The sequence below is a fragment of the Callithrix jacchus genome, chromosome 19 (assembly GCF_049354715.1).
Source record: "Callithrix jacchus isolate 240 chromosome 19, calJac240_pri, whole genome shotgun sequence".
NCBI classification, from domain to species: domain Eukaryota; kingdom Metazoa; phylum Chordata; class Mammalia; order Primates; family Cebidae; genus Callithrix; species Callithrix jacchus.
In genome coordinates this window covers 39,622,803-39,639,727 of record NC_133520.1, presented here as the reverse complement: position 1 = coordinate 39,639,727, position 16,925 = coordinate 39,622,803, and the positions used below count along the sequence as shown (strand labels likewise).

The 16,925-nt window shown below is 40.9% G+C and overlaps 1 protein-coding gene across 11 annotated transcripts in view; it reads left to right on the top strand.

Annotated features, from left to right (window-relative positions):
- The window catches only part of CNST (consortin, connexin sorting protein), a 103,365-nt gene that overhangs the window by 19,576 nt on the left and 66,864 nt on the right, over window positions 1-16,925 (top strand). For 7 of the 11 annotated variants that reach the window (XM_078357173.1, XM_054248219.2, XM_078357176.1 and 4 more), the window contains one exon: window positions 4,786-5,212. The exons of 2 other annotated variants lie outside the window; for them this stretch is intronic. In XM_078357173.1, coding sequence (XP_078213299.1) covers window positions 4,837-5,212 — 376 coding nt within the window. In that variant the 5' untranslated portion in view covers window positions 4,786-4,836. Of the gene's footprint in view, window positions 1-4,785; window positions 5,213-7,050; window positions 7,208-8,356; window positions 15,817-16,925 lie in introns of those variants that run through there. 2 more of the 11 variants (XM_078357175.1, XM_008985690.5) reach the window with 2 other exon arrangements.

Below are 16,925 nucleotides of genomic sequence, written 5' to 3'. Positions count from 1 at the left end.
AGAATGATGACTGAAAGGCTGTTTTACTAGTTTTGATTACAGTACTATTTAACTTTTATGAAGTGCCAAGGATATTTTGAATATGGGGAAGTACAAAAAAAGGAACAGCATGATCCAGTGATTTACATTCTGAATGTGGGACGTAAGGAGGTAAAAATGAATTTTAAGTAGTATCTATTTCCTTTCAGGATTTGCGTTTGTTTTAACTATAGTTATAATATCTATAGCCAGGAAATGCCTATAGCATAACTTGTATTAGCAAGGAAGAATCCAGCGTGGAGTGATTCACCATGAGCCACGTTTGGCTACCGTGACAGTATGAAGGCCGTGTCATAGCAGCATTGTCCAGTAGTAAGATGTGATACGTTTGTATAATTTAGTTGTCTAGTAACCGCATTAAAAAAAGCTTTTTAATGGGAGAAATTAATTTTAGTAATGGTTTATTCAATGTATTTAAAATATTATTTCAACATGTAATCAATATGTAGAATTAATACATTTTATATTCATTTTATTCTAAATCATTAAAATATGGTATGTATTTTATAAATATAGCACATCTTAATTTGGACATAATTTTCACTGGAAATGCTTGAACTACATTTCAGTTTCATAAAATGTACAGGTAGAAAACCTTCACATACCCAAGTTATTCCAAACATACTTAAGTTTTTCAGTAACTAAATCGATGTCCATTTAAACATTTAAATTCATTAATATTTTTAAAAATGTAAAGTTCAGTCTCTCAGTGTGTGTTCGTATTTCAGGTAGTCAATAGCCACGTGTGCTTAGTGGCTACCATTTTGACTAGCATAGGTATAGGATTGAGCTGACAATTGAAGATGTCAGCCAAGGAACCCTGAATCAAGGGTTGTAGTTTAGCTACATTTTAAGGTGAGAGGAATGATGCAGATTAGCAAGCATTATTATTATTTTTAGACACAGTCTTGCTCTGTTGCCCGGGTTAGAGTGCAGTGGTGAGATCGTAGCTTGCTATAACCCAGGGTCAAGCAGTCTTTTTGCTTCAGCCGAGTAGCAGGGACTCTAGGCATGCACCATCACACTTGACTAAATAGTGTATCTTTCGTGCACCCACCTGCTTAAGAAAGTTTCCAACAGAAGTTGAGCTATTTAGGAAATGATGGAATGTGTGGGTCCAGTACTTCCCAGGGAAAGAGAGAAGCACTTCCAGGAACTTGAACTTACTGGTCATTAGAGATGTGTCCTCTGCTATAGGGCAGACCCCTAAGTGGGCGTACCACAGCTGGTGTGAAATATTCCTCAAGTGATTCTCTCCCTATTATCCATAGAGTGGAATGATTAATAAGCGTATGGCATCAGGATTATAACTGCTCTGAATTCCATTTCTAAACTTACTAGCTGAGGGACTTGACGAGATAGGAGTCTTGGCTTCTTATCAGTAGAATAGGACTAAAATTACCTCTCTGCTAGAGTAATTGCAAGAATTGGAGTGTTAGTCTAAATAGCTTAAGTCAGGACTTGGCACTTGACAGTCAACAAAGCTGTAAATATTAGCTGCAACTTTATACTTACCAGAGAATCTTTCGATTTTTGGTTTTTACTTTTTCTTAAAGTGACAGGGTCTTGCTCTTTTACCCAGGCTGGTCTTGAACTCCTGGCCTCGGGCTGTCCTCCAGCCTCAGTCTCCCAACGTGTTGGAATAACAGGCATGAGCCACCAAGTCCAGCCACACCACAAAGGCTTAATGACTAATTTCTAAGTTTCTTAGTCATCTGAAGCAGAGTACTGAGAATGGACATTTAAACATTCCAGGAAATGAATGAGATAGTCCTATCATAAATGAATACTTCAGCTTTGTCAAATGCTGCTGGTTAGGGTTAGTCTGTCATTAAGAACCTGATCATTTCTGGGATGTCTGGAAAAGGTGTCACTGAACCTGCAGTAAGCCTAAGGACTCAATTGAATAACCCTGTCAGTGCTTCATATCAACCTATGAGATTGGACTGAACCTGCAGTAAGCCTAAGGACTCAATTGAATAACCCTGTCAGTCAGTGCTTTATATCAACCTATGAGACTGGGGAAGTAAGAACTGTTATTGAGCATTTACTATGGGCCAAATACTCCACAAGGTGCGTTGCCAGCAGTGTCTAAGCTTCAAAAATGACTCCTTGAGGTAGGTACTACAATTCTTCAGTTTTACAGATTAGAAAATTGAGGCTTGTGTATGCTAAGTAACTTCACGGAAGTTGCAAAAGCAGCTTGTTAAATGGCAGGGCCAAACTTGAACCCAGGTCTGCCTGCACTCTTACCCATGACATTGTACCACATGGGGTCCAATGTAGGAGGAACTAGTTCTGGATCCAGTTCTACCTCTTTTCAGGAATATGATCTTAAGTTATTTTGCCTCTTTGAGTTTCAGATTTTTCATGTAAACCCCTGTCAGTACCCGTGATGTAGGCTTGCTTTGAGTACTAGAGATAAGGTGTAAGGTATGAGGTTCCTGGCACAGTTTCGGTTTTGCTTTGTTTTGTTTTTTTTGAGACAAGGTCTGGCTCTGTCGTCCAGGCTGGAGTGCAGTGGTGTGATCATAGCTCACTGCACCCTCTACCTCCTGAGCTCAATTGATCCTGCCCCCTCAGCCTCCTGAGTAGCTGGGACTACAGGTGCGCATTACCACATCTGGCTAATTTTTAAAAATTTATATATAGAGAGAGACGGGGTCTGACTGTGTTGCTCAGGCTGGTCTCAAACTTCGGGGCTCAAATTATCCTCCAAACTTGGCCTCTCAAAGTATTGGAATGATAGGTGCGAGCCACTGTACCTGGTCCCTGGCATAGTTTCTGTTGCATGAAAGAGCCCCAGCAAGAGGTGATTGTTGCTGTTTTGGGCTCTCTAAATAATGCTTTTTAGTTCCACCACACGCCTTGGCATGTGACCTCCAGGTCTCTTCAAGGTAGAAGTAAAACCTTATTCTTTCAATTGCAAATACATGTAGAATACCTCTTAATTACATAAACTGGAAAATAGCTGAGGATGTTACCAGTTTCACAGACCAGTAGAGATATGTAGTGTAGCTTTTAAGGACAATAATACCAGCCAGGTTTAGATACTTTAATATTTGCCAAACAATACTTTTATCTTTAAATAAAATATTCCAGTGGCAAAATATTTTGAAAATATATGATGGTATAGGGTTAATATTTTATTTTTTACTTGTCATGTTTTTAAAGACTGTACTTTATATACATGTTTCTAAAGATTAAGTGTTTCTACCTATTAAGTTGAAGAGTCTTTAGAAGTCCTCTCGCTGAGGTGGTTTTTTTCCCCAGAATTACTGGAATATTTATTTTATACCTATCATTTTTCTTAAAATGTAATAAACTTTTAGATAATAAGAGGAGGTAAAAGATGACTGATAAAGGGTTTGCAGTCTGTTTTGTAAATTTTAAAAATATTAGCAGTGTCCTTTAAGCAGATTTAGATTTTTTTTCCGATTCTACACTAAGAGTAACCTAGAGTTAACCATGGCTCTTTCTTTTTTCTTTTTTTTAGTTTTGTAAGTGTTCAAAAGGATTTTTATGATAATTCTAAGCTACCTTCCAGGGCTTATTCTTAAGAAATAAAAGATATAACGGTAGTATAAATATATGCTACCCAAACTTTCCCTCATATACTTTTTTCTAGTTTATTTTTTTTAAATCTTCGCAGGGTGTGGTGGCTCATGCCTGTAATTCCAGCACTTTGGGAGGCCGAGGTGGGTGGATCACAGGGTCAGGGGTTCGATACCAGCCTGGCCAAGATGGTGAAACCCCATCTCTACTAAAAACTATAAAAATCAGCCAGGCACAGTGGCAGGCGCCCAGCTACTCGGGAGGCTGAGGCAGGAAAATCACTTGAACCTGGGTGGCAGAGGTTGCAGTAAGCCGAGATTGTGCAGTGAGAATCTGTCAAAAAAAAAAAAAATCTTTATACATTTTCATTCCCAAACATTGCTGCTGTTTAGCCAGAGAAGAACTTATACAACTAGCTTTCAGTTGTCTAGTGAGTATCCAGGGATTAACATAAGTGACTGATTTCAGCACATAACCTATTTAGTCATTTCATTAAGGCATCGGTCCCAACCTGATGCACTCTGGACTCACCTATAGAACTTAAAAAATATCACTGCCTAGGTTCCATCCTCAGAGATTCTGATTTAGTGGTCTAGAATAGAATTTGGGCAGCCTCCTCAGGAGATGATCATGAGGAGCCAGGGTTGACAACTGTAGTATTTAAATGAGAACTAGCCGAGTTTGGGGTTGGGTTGCACATGGTGAAAGGGAATGAACTTCAACCATTTCCTTCTCTTCCCTATTTAAAGTGAAACGACCTAAGCAGATATTCAGTTATATTTTATTATCTAGTAAAGTGTAAGACTCTATCTAAAATATTTAATTCTGATTAGATACAGAAAATAAACTTTTGTAATCATTCAAATTGAATATGAAAAGCTAGAATAACTGTATTGCAACTGTTAATTTCAGCCAATTGTATAATGATAACACTGTTGAATTTATAAGTAAATCTAATACTTGAAAATTTGGGTATACACAGAAAATAAATTTTAATATGTACAGAAAAAGAAAATGAGAACTAGCTGAGTTTGGGGTTGGGTAGCACATGGTGAAAGGGAATGAACTTAAATCATTTCCTTCTCTTCCCTGTTTAAAGTGAAACGACCTAAGAGAAGGGGAAAATCAAAGAACACTGAGAATCTGCAAAGGTTACAAAATGAAGTCGCTTTTTTCTTTTTGTCATTGTAGACATGGAAGGTATTTAATGTAACTTTAAATGGTTCAGCAAAGGATGCGCTAATGGATGACAGCGATACTCCTACATACAATCTGCAAATAGAACCACAAGATGGATGTCATCCTGGTGACAGTATGGAAAGGAGTGTGACATGCCTGCCTGCATCAGATGAAAATGAAAATCAGCTTGATGGGGATAGGCATGAGCATCTGACCAGCAGTGACAGTGCAATGGGCAAAGCCGAAGCGTCTGAGCAGGACAGTCTCAACAACAATGAAAGCTGTGCATTGAGCTGTGAGGTGGCTGCAGGTGAGGACCCGGAAAACACTCTTTGTGAAGGCTCCAGAGATGAACAGGCCTTCTTGGGAAAGGACAAAAAAATATCTGGAAAAAGAAGTGCAAGAAGCAAAAAAGGGGCTGCTAAGAAGATGCCACCAGGTATTTTTTAAAATAGTATTTATCCTATTCTTTAATTAATTAAAAATAAACCTCCTTCCCATCCCATACTGTGTTTACTGTCCTACATCTTGTTGCTTTTCTTAATATCTTCTGGAGCTAATTCCACAATGGCACAAGGAGATCCAGCTGTGTGGTCTTCCATGCATGTGATGTATCTCCACAGTGTTCCACTGTATGGCTGTAACGTAATTTATTTAATTACTTCCTTATGGCCCTTCCCAGTCTTTTACTATCATAAACAGTGCTGAGGCCGGACACAGTAGCTCATGCCTGTAATCCTAGCACTTTGGGAGGCCGAGGTGGGCGGATCACCTGAGGTCAGGAGTTTAAGACCAGCCTGGCCAATGTGGTGAAACCCTGTCTCTAAAAATACAAAAAATTAGCTGGGTGCAGTGGCGTGCACCTGTAATCCCAGCTACTCTGGAGGCTGAGGCAGGAAAATCACTTGAACCCAGGAGGTGGAGTTTGTGGTGAGCTGAGATCATGTCACTGCACTCCAGCCTGTGCTGCAGAGTGAGACTATCTCAAAAACGAAACAAACGAACAAAAAACAGTGCTGAAATTGACATCCTTTTTTCCCATTAGGTACTTTAAATATATGCAGTCTCCTTCCTTTATAAATTAGACCATTTTCTACCAATGACAAAAGGAAACAAAAATTTCCTTGTAGTATTGAATAAGACATCTGGTTCTAATTATCTGTATCACTTTGGCTAAAAAGTAATTCAGAGTATTTCTCATTTGGTATGCAGTTTGGCAGTTAAAGTTCAGAGCTATGGAATTTTTGCCCTGAATCACAAGGCTCCCTTGGGAAGAGGCAGACTCTGGTTATTTTTGATCAGAAACACGTAGGACTAGAGTGTTGGTATGCTCTAGACGGGATTCCTTGGTGTAGCACAAGCCAACAGATTTTACATCAGACTCTGGTGAACTAAGTGGAATGTCTCTTCATCTTCTGTTCTCTTCCACTTCTTTGGTTAGTTAGAAATATGTCTGTCTATATCTTTTTTATTTATATTTTTAAAATTTGAAGTAAAATACAAAACTCTTCAGTTTCTACAAATTAATCCTTATTTATTCAATAAGGTAATTTGAAAACTTTTTTCTTTTTTTTTTTGAGACGGAGTTTCGCTCTTGTTACCCAGGCTGGAGTGCAATGGCGCGATCTCGGCTCACCACAACCTCCGCCCCCTGGGTTCAGGCAATTCTCCTGCCTCAGCCTCCTGAGTAGCTGGGATTACAGGCACACGCCACCGTGCCCAGCTAATTTTTTGTAATTTTTAGTAGAGACGGGGTTTCACCATGTTGACCAGGATGGTCTCGATCTGCCGACCTCGTGATCCACCCGCCTCGTCCTCCCAAAGTGCTGGGATTACAGGCTTCAGCCACCGCGCCCGGCCAAAAACTTTTTAATATAATTCATAATCTGACTTTCTGGTCATAATTTGGCTTTTCATGTCCCTGTTTCTTTCTTAGTAGACTTACAATAATTTTTAACAAGTGATACGAAAGAATTTCTTTAAAGATCTAATAAGCAGAGGATATTTACAGTACTATGTATGTATAAATCAATTTCTTTTATAACTATCATTCAAGAGCAGATTCACCAGGCCTCTCAATCTGATTTTGTGATTTTATTTTCGAGAGACGATTTCGCTCTGTCACCTAGGCTGAAGTGCAGTGGCCTCACCATGGCTCACTGCAGCCTTGACCTCCCAGGCACAAGCGATTCTCCCACCCCAGCCTCTGGAGTAGCTGGAACAACAGGCATGTGCCACCATGCCTGACTAACTTTTCTTTTCTTTTTCTTTTTGCAGATAAAGGATCTTGCACTGTTGCCCAGGCTTGAATTCCTGGCTTTAAGCGATCCTCCTGCCTAGGCCTCCCAAAGTGTTGGGATTACAGGCATCTTGTGATGTCTTTAAGAACTGATACCTAGTTGCATATCTATGAGTCAGTCATAGATTCAAGATTGTGAGTCCTTTTACTCCTCCCTTCTGTGGCTTTATTCCACTTTCCTTAGATGTGATTATATTATTGTCATTTTTATTATAGAGAGAGGATCATGCTACCCTGCCCAGGTTAGTCTCAAACTCCTGGGCCCAAGTGATCCTTTTATCTCATCTTCTGGATACCTGGGACTACAGGTGTACACCTCTAGGCCCAGCTTATAATGAAAAGTTATTTAGTATTTGCAATACTGTGAGAAGATATGTGTCGAATCACTATCCCCTGATGCATTTGAAACATAATTTCTAAAATCTAAGGATTGTCTTTATACAGCTTACTTTAAACATTATTTTCTGTATCTTACATAAAGTAAGTTTAAGAGAGTGAGAAAAGCCAGGCATGGTGGCTCACGCCTGTAATTCCAGGACTTTGGGAGGCCAACATGGGTGGATCACTTGTGGTCAGGAGTTTGAGACCAGCCTGGCCAATATGGTGAAGCCCTGTCTCTAAAAAAAATACAAAAATCAGCTGGGCCTGGTGGCACGCACCTGTAGTCCCAGCTACTTAGGAAACTCAGAGACTGGCTTGGGCCTGGGAGGCGAAGGTTGCAGTGAGCCACGATGCTGCCACTGCACTCCAGTCTAGGTGATAGAGCCAGGCCTTGTCTCAAAAAAAAAAAAAAAAAAAAAGGTAAGAAAACAGAATCAGGAGTTATAAAACCCAAGTTCATATCTTACGAATCTAGGTCACTGGTGAGACTGAAGCAGTCTCTACTTCATTGTTTTCATCTGTATGTGATGATGTTCGTCAGTATAAATTTATGAAATTCCTTTTTAAGTTGTGAGTTTCTTAGATTTCGTAGTAGAGTCGGTATACTGTACACTGGAATAAAATTTGGTGATTCGCCGCTAGTGTATCTATAGAGGTTTTTTTTTTTTTTTGAGACAGAGTCTTGCTCTGTTGCCAGGTGCCAGGCTGGAGTACATTGGCACAATCTCGGCCCACTGCAACCTCTGCCTCTGAGTTCAAGCAATTCTCCTGCCTCAGCCTCCCGAGTAGCTGGGATTATAGGCACGTGTCACCACACCCAGCTAATTTTTGTATTTTTAGTAGAGACAGGGTTTCACCATGTTGGCCAGGATGGTCTTGATCTCTTGACCTGGTGATCCGCCCGCCTCGGCCTCCCAATGTGCTGGGATTACAGACTTGAGTCACTGAGCTCGGCTTCTATAGAGTTTTTATATTTTAGGGATACATTGTTGTTTGTCTTTTAAATTTTGATAAATTTAAAGAAAGGATATGTTTGAGTAAGCCAAGGAATTTTAAACTGAATAGGATTATTTTGGGTGTGGAAAGAATCCTTTCTAGATGTGGAAGGGACCTAGAATGTGAAGAAGCTTTAGTATTGCCTGGAAAGCTTTCCTCAGAGTTTAGTCGCTGGGACCCCACCCTGAGAACTCACTTCTGCCTGTCCTCTCTCAGTACACAGCCAGTCACCAGGTCGAAGTGATTCTCTGGTCAGTCTCCCCCTCTCCGTCTTCACTGCCATAGTTCACCGTCATCTTCAGCTGGAGTACTGCAAAAGCCCTAAACATTGTTTCTCATCTTGCTTCTATCCTCCATGTCAAAAATAATGCAAATAGAGTGTATGCATAGGAGTTTAGACAGGATGTGCTTACTGTGATCTTTTCAGTTAAATTCTCAGATCCTAAGTAAATAAAGTTTCACATTTTTCAGACGAGTACTTTTCTAATAAATAAAAAGCTTCTCAAATGTGAAATGACATATAAAGCATGGTAATCAGCTGTAAACCAGAAATGTGGTTTTTTTACAGGTGTTATTGTAACACTTTTTTTTAAAACGTAAAATGAAGTAAATTGATTCACTCTTATGCTCCCTTACCTAGTTGAATTTGTAGTAATTTTTTAGTTACTACAGTCCAAAGGCTAGTACTGGAAAAAAATGATAGTCCAGGAGGCTTGTCACTAATAGTCATGTCACTCCTAATGGTCACGTCATTAGGAGACATGGCACTGTTTATGGGTTTGCTGGAGGCAGAATTTGTGTCAATGGCTTAAACCTTGAATTTAGCCCCAGGGGAGTCCAGTTGTCATTATATAATGAGCTTATTTTTTTTCATTAAGAGAATTGAATCCCCTTGATAGGGTTAACTAAGCAGGATTTCAAGCTGTGTTACATAGGGAGACCTCATCTCTACAAAAAGTAAAATAATTAGCTGGGCATGGTGGGCATGCACCTGTAGTCCCAGCTACTTGGAAGGCTGAGGTGGGAGGATCACTTGAGCCCAGGAGGTCACAGCTACAGTGAGCTGTGTGATCGCACTACTGCACCCCAACCTGAGAGACTGAGATACTGTCTCAAAAAAGAAAAAAGAAAAAAAATTTTCACTGTATTTAAAATGGCAAAGCTTTAGGTAAATATTATCCTAAAAACTAATGGCCACTACTTATTTATTAATATTTTTCACATTACTTCTACCTGGGGGAAAAAACAATAGAAATTAGCTAATGTGTTTTTTTAACAGCTTTATTAAGATGTAATCCATGTACCTACAATTCACCTGTTTAAATGTACAATTCACTGATTTTCAGTATACTTCCAGGGCTATGTAACCATCAATAGTCAGTTTCAGTATGTTTTCACCACACAAAGCAGCCCCTTACCTGTTAGCACTCACTTCTTCCGCCCAGACATCGCAGCCTGGGCAACCATTAATCTACTTTCTTTTTTTTTTTTTTTAACTGAGACGGGGTTTCTCTACGTTGGTCTGGCTGGTCTTGAACTCCTGACCTTAGGTGATCCACCCGCCTCAGCCTCCCAAAGTGCTGGGATTATAGGCAGGAGCCACCACGCCCGGCTTTACTTTCTTTTTCTAAAGCTTTGTCTACTCTGAACATTTTGTATCAGTGGAATCATACAATGCATGGTGTTTGGCTTCTTTCATCTAACATGTTTCTGTGGCTGACTCATTTTGTAGCATATATCAGTACTTTGTTCCTTCTTATGGTAAAATAATATTCTGTTGCATGGATATACCATATTTCATTTATACCTCAGCTGATGGATGTTTGGGTTGTTTCCACTTTTTGGCTATTCTCCTATAGACACTGGTGTACAAGTTTTTGTAGAGACATATGTTTTTATTTCTCTTTGTCGTATATTTCTAGAAGTAGAATTGCTGGATTGTATGATAACTTTATGCCAAATGATTTTCCAAAGCAACTGCACGATTTTACAGTCCCACCAGCACTGTATGAGAGTTACAGTTTCTCTCCATCTTCACCAACACTTGTTAATATCTGACTATTTGATTATCACTATATAGTTTTAAAAAATTGTTTTGTAATTCATATACCGTAAAATTCACCTTTTTAAAGGTACAATTTAGTGGTTTTAGTATATTCACAGAGTTGTACAGTCTAATTCCAGAATATTTTATCGTCCAGTAAGAAATGTACCCATTAGCATCCACTCCTCATTCTTCCCTTCCCAACTCCTGGCAACCACTGTCCCATAAATTTTATATATTTGTATGAGGCAAGTTTAGATTAAGTGTTTATGGTTGCCATAACAACATTAGTTACTGAGTCCCAGTCACCATAGTATCTAAGCATTTGACAAAACAGTTCAAATGGCAGGAAGCCAGAAATAGGCAGTACATGGAAACTGAGAAAGGAAGGCATTTCTGAATTGACTTGCTGCTATTCAGTGCTCTGACTGGTTTCACTGGAGGCCTTTGTGGTGTGGGCCAACTGAAAGATGACAAGGAGGGCTAGAACCTTAGAAAGTCCGGAGTCAGGCTTGTGTAGTGAAATGACGACTTTGCACTTGAATCTTGGTTATTTGAATCTTGGTTCTGCCTGTTCTTCCCTGTATGATCTTAGAAAAGAAACTCATTTCCCTGAACCTGTTTTTTCACCTGTAAGGAAAGCTGACCCTACATATCTTGCAGGATTGTCTTGGAATGAGTGACTGTGTATGGAAAGCACTTTGTAAAGTACCCAGCATAAAACAGGTTCTTCTAAATGGTAATTGTGTTTATGTGTGTCACAAGATGATTGATTGATTTTATTTGTTTGTTTGTTTGTTTGAGACACGGTTTTGTTCTGTCACCGAGGCTGGAGCAGTGGCGTGATCATGGCTCAGAAACAGCCTCAAATTTCCAGGCTCAGGTGATCCTTCCACCTCAGACTCCCAAGTAGCTGGGACTACAAGTGCATGCCACTACGTTCAGCTACATTTTCTTTTTTTTAGAGACGGGTTTTCACCATGTTGCCGAGACTGGTCCTGAATTCCTATGCTCAAGCCATCCGCCAGCTTTGGCCTCCTGAAGTACTAGCATTAGAGGCATGAGCCACTGTACCAGGCCACATAAGATGATTTTTGAGTGGCATGACAGGGAGTAAAATTAAGAAATTAATTTGGTTTGACTTTAAGTCCATTTTTACCTCTTTTGTCAGTACTTTTTAAATTTCCTAGGAGCTCTTTAACACTGTCTCCTTTCAGGCTTACCTATCCCTGCCCCAGTCCCCTAACGTATATTCCTGAAAATGTATTTCCAGTTCCATACTGGTTTAATGTTGATATGCTTTTTGGGATGTTAACTGATATGTAAAGTAATAACTAGTAATGCCATAAAATATAATCCCCAAAGGCATTTTTGCATTTGTATATATTGACTTCAACTATAGTAGAACATTGATAGCTGGCCTCTAGACTCAGCTTTATGGAGTCAGTTGGGTAATATCTGTGCTGGCCAGAGGTGAGATCACTGGGATTGGTGGGGACTGTGGTGAACAGGAGTCTACATCAGGCCCTACCTAAGTGCATTGAAATTCTAAAGATGTAAATGCCTGGCTAAGCCCCTGTCAGAGGAGTGATCGGGGCTGGGGCTGATGTTTTATGATTGCAACCCATCTGCTCACCAGGTAGAGAAATGGACAGTTTAACTCCCTTACAGACTATATACCACATTTTCAGAATTCAGAAGTCCTGGTTTACCTTATTTCTGCTCCTAGGAGATGTTCCACCTCTTCTAAATTAACATTTCTTTGGACAATGACATGCAGAAACAGTAGCCTCTCATGTTACTCTTCCTTCATTAAGGGATTGATCAATGAAGGCAAGTCATATCTTTTCTGAAGGTCAGCTGGTAAGAATAGAATAGAGTTCCTGATTTATATAGAGTCAAATAATTTCACAATCAGAAGAGACTTCAAGGTCACTAGCCAAAACTGTCTTGGGGGAAAAAAGTCCTAATATTAAAAACGTATTAGTTTTCTATTGCTACCAAAACAAGTTACCACAAATTTAGTGGCTTTAAACACACACAACACATATTTACTATCTTACAGTTCTGTAGGTCAAGAATCTGACATTGGGTGCAGTGGCTCATGCCTTTGGGAGGCATGAGGCATGCAGATCACCTGAGGTCCGGAGTTCAAAACCAGCCTGGCCAACATGGTGAAACCCCATCTCTACTAATGATACAAAAAAATTAGCTGGGCTTGGTGGTGTACCCCTGTAATTCCAGCTACTCAGGACGCTAAGGCACAAGAATCACTTGAACCTGGGAGGCGTAGGTTGAGGTGAGCCGAGATCGTGCCATTGCACTCCAGCCTGGGCAACAACAGCAAAACTCCCCCCCCCACCAAAAAAAGGAAAGGAAGGAAGGAAGGAAGGAAGGAAGGAAGGAAGGAAGTAAGTAGGGTTCTTACTGGGCTAACATCAAGGTGTTAGCAGGGCTGTGTCCCTTTCTGGTTGCTACCTGAGAGAATTTGTTCCTTGCCTTTTCCAGATTTTAGAGGCTTTCTGCATTCCCCAGCTTCATTACCCTTTCTCCATCTTCAGGGCCAGCAGTGGCTTTGAAGTGAGCCAAAGTCCTCACATTGCACCACTTTGACCAGCTGATGCTTTTGCCTCTCTCTTCCATGTTTAAAGTCCCTTGTGATTATGCTGGGCCCACCCAGATATTGCTGGATAATCTCCCTTTTTAAAGATCAACTGGGCTGGGCATGGTGGTGCGCACCTGTAGTCCTAGCTACTCGGGAGGCTGAGGCAGGAGAATTGCTTGAATCTGGGAGACAGAGATTGCAGTGAGCCGAGATTGCACCACTACACTCCAGCCTGGCGACAGAGTAAGACTGTCTCAAAAAAAAAAAAAAAAAAAAATCAACTGATTAGTAGCCTTTATTTCATCTTCAGCCTTAATTCCGCTTTGCAATGCAATGTGATGTAACATTTTGCTAAGCTCTGGGTATGGGGACACGGACATCTTTGGGAGCTGTTACTCTGCCTACCACAAAAAGGGCATAATATAGACTAGATGATAACTTTACATAACGGAATAATTCTTCACTTTATAAAAGTTTATGACCTATCTTATAGACCCATGTAGGATCACTTAGTCAATAGACGTTGATTGAGCATGGTGTGCTGGTGCACCTGCCTTTCAGTTTTGTAGGCTCAAGTGAGGGAGCCAAGTAACTAACAAGATGCGAGTCATAAGGAAGCATGCAGTCTGGAAGTCACCTGTCCTAGGCGAGGTAGAGAAGGTTGTCAGGAGGAGTTGATATCTAAGCTGAGTTAGGACAAATAGGTGCTAGTCAAGTAAAAGCGATGGGGGCAAAGAGGAGAGCAAGGATATTAGAGAGCAGACGTGCCGGGGACTAGAGCTCACAAGACAGTAAGAGAGCATCCTGTGTTTCAGCGCCCGTCAATGTGCACTTTGGCTTGAGCAGAATAAAAGGAAAGAGTTAATCAATGGGAAGTAGAAGAGAGTAGAGTAATAGAGAGATTGGGGCTTAGAAGATTAGCAAAGTCCAGATTATAAATTGTTTTTAACATTACCAGTTTGGGCCTTAACAACAGGTTTGAATGAGGGAATGACCTGATGTGAATTGCATTGTTTAAAAGATTCCTCAGTGTGGAGAACTGGTTGAAGCAGTACAAGATTAGAAGCAGTACACAGTGAAGGGGCTTTTACAATAAGCTCTGTAAGAGATGCTGGTGATCTGTAATGCGAGAACAGCTGTAGGGCTGGAGAGAAGTCAGTGAATTTGGAGATTCTAAGGAGGTGGAAATAACAGGACTGGATTGTTAATTAGATATGGAAAAAAGAGTCCAGGATAATCTAATTCCCAGTTACCTGGTTTAAATACCAGGATGCTTGATAATGCCATGTACTATGCATAGGAATATAGCGAGAGAAAGAGCAAGTGTGGAGAGACAGTGCTGTGCTTTTGGGTCAGGTGTCTGGGGTCTTTTAGACATCTAAGTAGACATGTTAAATGGTGCTGTGGTAACAGGTGTGAGCCACTGCATCCAGCCTTAGTTTTTACATATGAGGAAATTAAAAGTTTAATTGGCCTGGGTGTGGTGGCTCACGCCTGTAATTCCAGCACTTTGGGAGGCTAAGGCGGGCAGATCACCTGAGGTCAGTTGAGACCAGCCTGACCAACATGGAGAAACCCCATCTATACGAAAAATACAAAAACTTAGCCAGTGCATGCCTGAAATCCCAGCTACTTGGGAGACTGAGGCAGGAGAATCACTTGAACACTGGAGGCGGAGGTTGCAGTTAGCTGAGATCGAGCCATTGCACTCCAGCCTGGGCAATAAGAGCAAAACTCTGCCTCAAAAAAAAAAAAAGTTTGAAAGAATACATTATTTTTGTAGGAGAGAGGATAAAAATTAGGATACGAATCTAGGGCTCCTAATGAGCTAGACTGTGTTTTCTATACATCAGAGTCCTACTTCTCCCACTAAGCAACGAGAGGCCAGGCATGGTGGCTCGCACCTGTAATCCCAGCACTTTGGGAGGCCGAGGCAGGAGGACTGCTTGAGTCGAGGAGTTCAAGACCAGCCTGGGCAACACAGTGGGACCTTGTCTTTACGAAAAATAAAAAAACTTAGCTGGGCGTGGTCACACACATCTGTAGTCCCAGCTACTCAGGAGACTGAGGCAGCGGGATCACTTGAGCCTGGGAGGTCAAGGCTTTAGTGAGCAGTGATCATGCCACTGCACTCCAACCTGTGACAGAATGAGACTCTCAAAAATTAAAAAACGGAACAAAACATTGAGGTTCTGTTGGGTAAATGATAATGAGCCACCAACTGTTACTGATTTTTTTCTATTGTGGAAATATTTGCCAAGCATTGGGAATACAGTGAGGACAAAACAGAGCTTGGGCTTACCCCCTAGATTGCTGGTGGAGTCTAGTGGGAAGGGAGTATTCAAGAAAATTATTGCGACTGGGTGTGGTGGTTCATGCCTATAATCCCAGCACTTTGGGAGGCCGAGGTGGGCGGATCACAAGGTCAAGACCATCCTGATCAACATGGTGAAACCCCGTCTCTACTAAAAAAAAAAAAAAGGACAAAAATTAGCTGGGCATGGTGGTGGGTGCCTCTACTCCCAGCTACTCAGGAGGCTGAGGCAGGAGAATTGCTTGAACCCAGGAAGCAGAGGGTGCAGTGAGCCAAAAATCATGCCTCTGCACTCCCCACTGGGCAATAGAGCAAGACTCTGACTCAAGAAAAAGCAAAAACATCCTGACACACTGACCGTGTGTGGAATGGAATGGAGAGAGCAGTTTGGAAGACGGTAGGAGGTGAGTTTTGAAGTGTTACCTCTTGGGTAGTCTGAATGCTAATGAGAATTTCCTTTAGTGGAAAGCTTAGTTAAGGGTTGGTAGTTGGGAGTAACATACCACCTACTTATCCAGAGGACCCTAAATGAATGGTTAGAATGATAAAATTGCATTCCCTGCCATTTTCTAGCTCTTTCCAGGAGTGTTGGAAAGGTGTTTGTTACAATGGCAGAGAAGGGAACAACAGAATATAATATAAAACAGCAAATTGAAGAGTTTTTCATGGTCTGTGTATTAGCTATCTCTTGCAGCGTAACAGCTTAGCAGCTGAAAACAACAAACATGTATCATCTCATGGTTTTTGTAGGTCAGAATCTGTGTCTGGCTTAGCTTGGTGCTTCTGATTTAAGTCTCTTAATGAGGTTGCAGTCAAGAGTTGGCCAGGGCTACAGTCATCTCAAGGTTTGATAGAGGTTGGATAATCTGCTTCCAAAGTCACATGGTTCTTGGCAGGCCTCAGACCCTTGCCACGTGACTTATTTCACAGGGCTGCCTTACGCCATGACAGCTGGCTTCCTCCAGGGCTAGCAGTCAAAGAGAGAGAGAGCGCTCAACCTGGGAGCCATACTTTTTTAATGACCTAATTTTGGAAGTGATATTCCATCATTTCTGTATATTGCTTTCAGTAAAGGCAGTTTACTGGGTCCACTTGTACTTACTGGGAGGGGATTGTACAAGGGCATGAATATTAACAGGCCGGCACCACGGGGGCTTGTCTTAAAGGATGTCTACTACAGTCTGCCAGGAGAAAGTCGGTGCCTCGGATTATGCCAAGGGTCCCGTGAGAATGTAGTGGCAATTCTATTCACAGTCCTTTTTTTTTTTTTTTTAAACTCTGAACAGCTTTCCTGAGATTGCTGGTGGAACCCAGGATATATCCTGGTATAGACAGGCCAGTTAGATAGTTTTCTTTTTGTCTATTTTTTAAAATAATTTCAGTCATGCTGTTAAAATGCAATGATCTTTGTAGAGAGAATATGGAAAAGAAGAGAATTACAATCAATCAATGAAGCCTTTCAAATTCTATCCAAAACAACAGCATTCTCAAAGTCTCAGTAATACTGAGATAG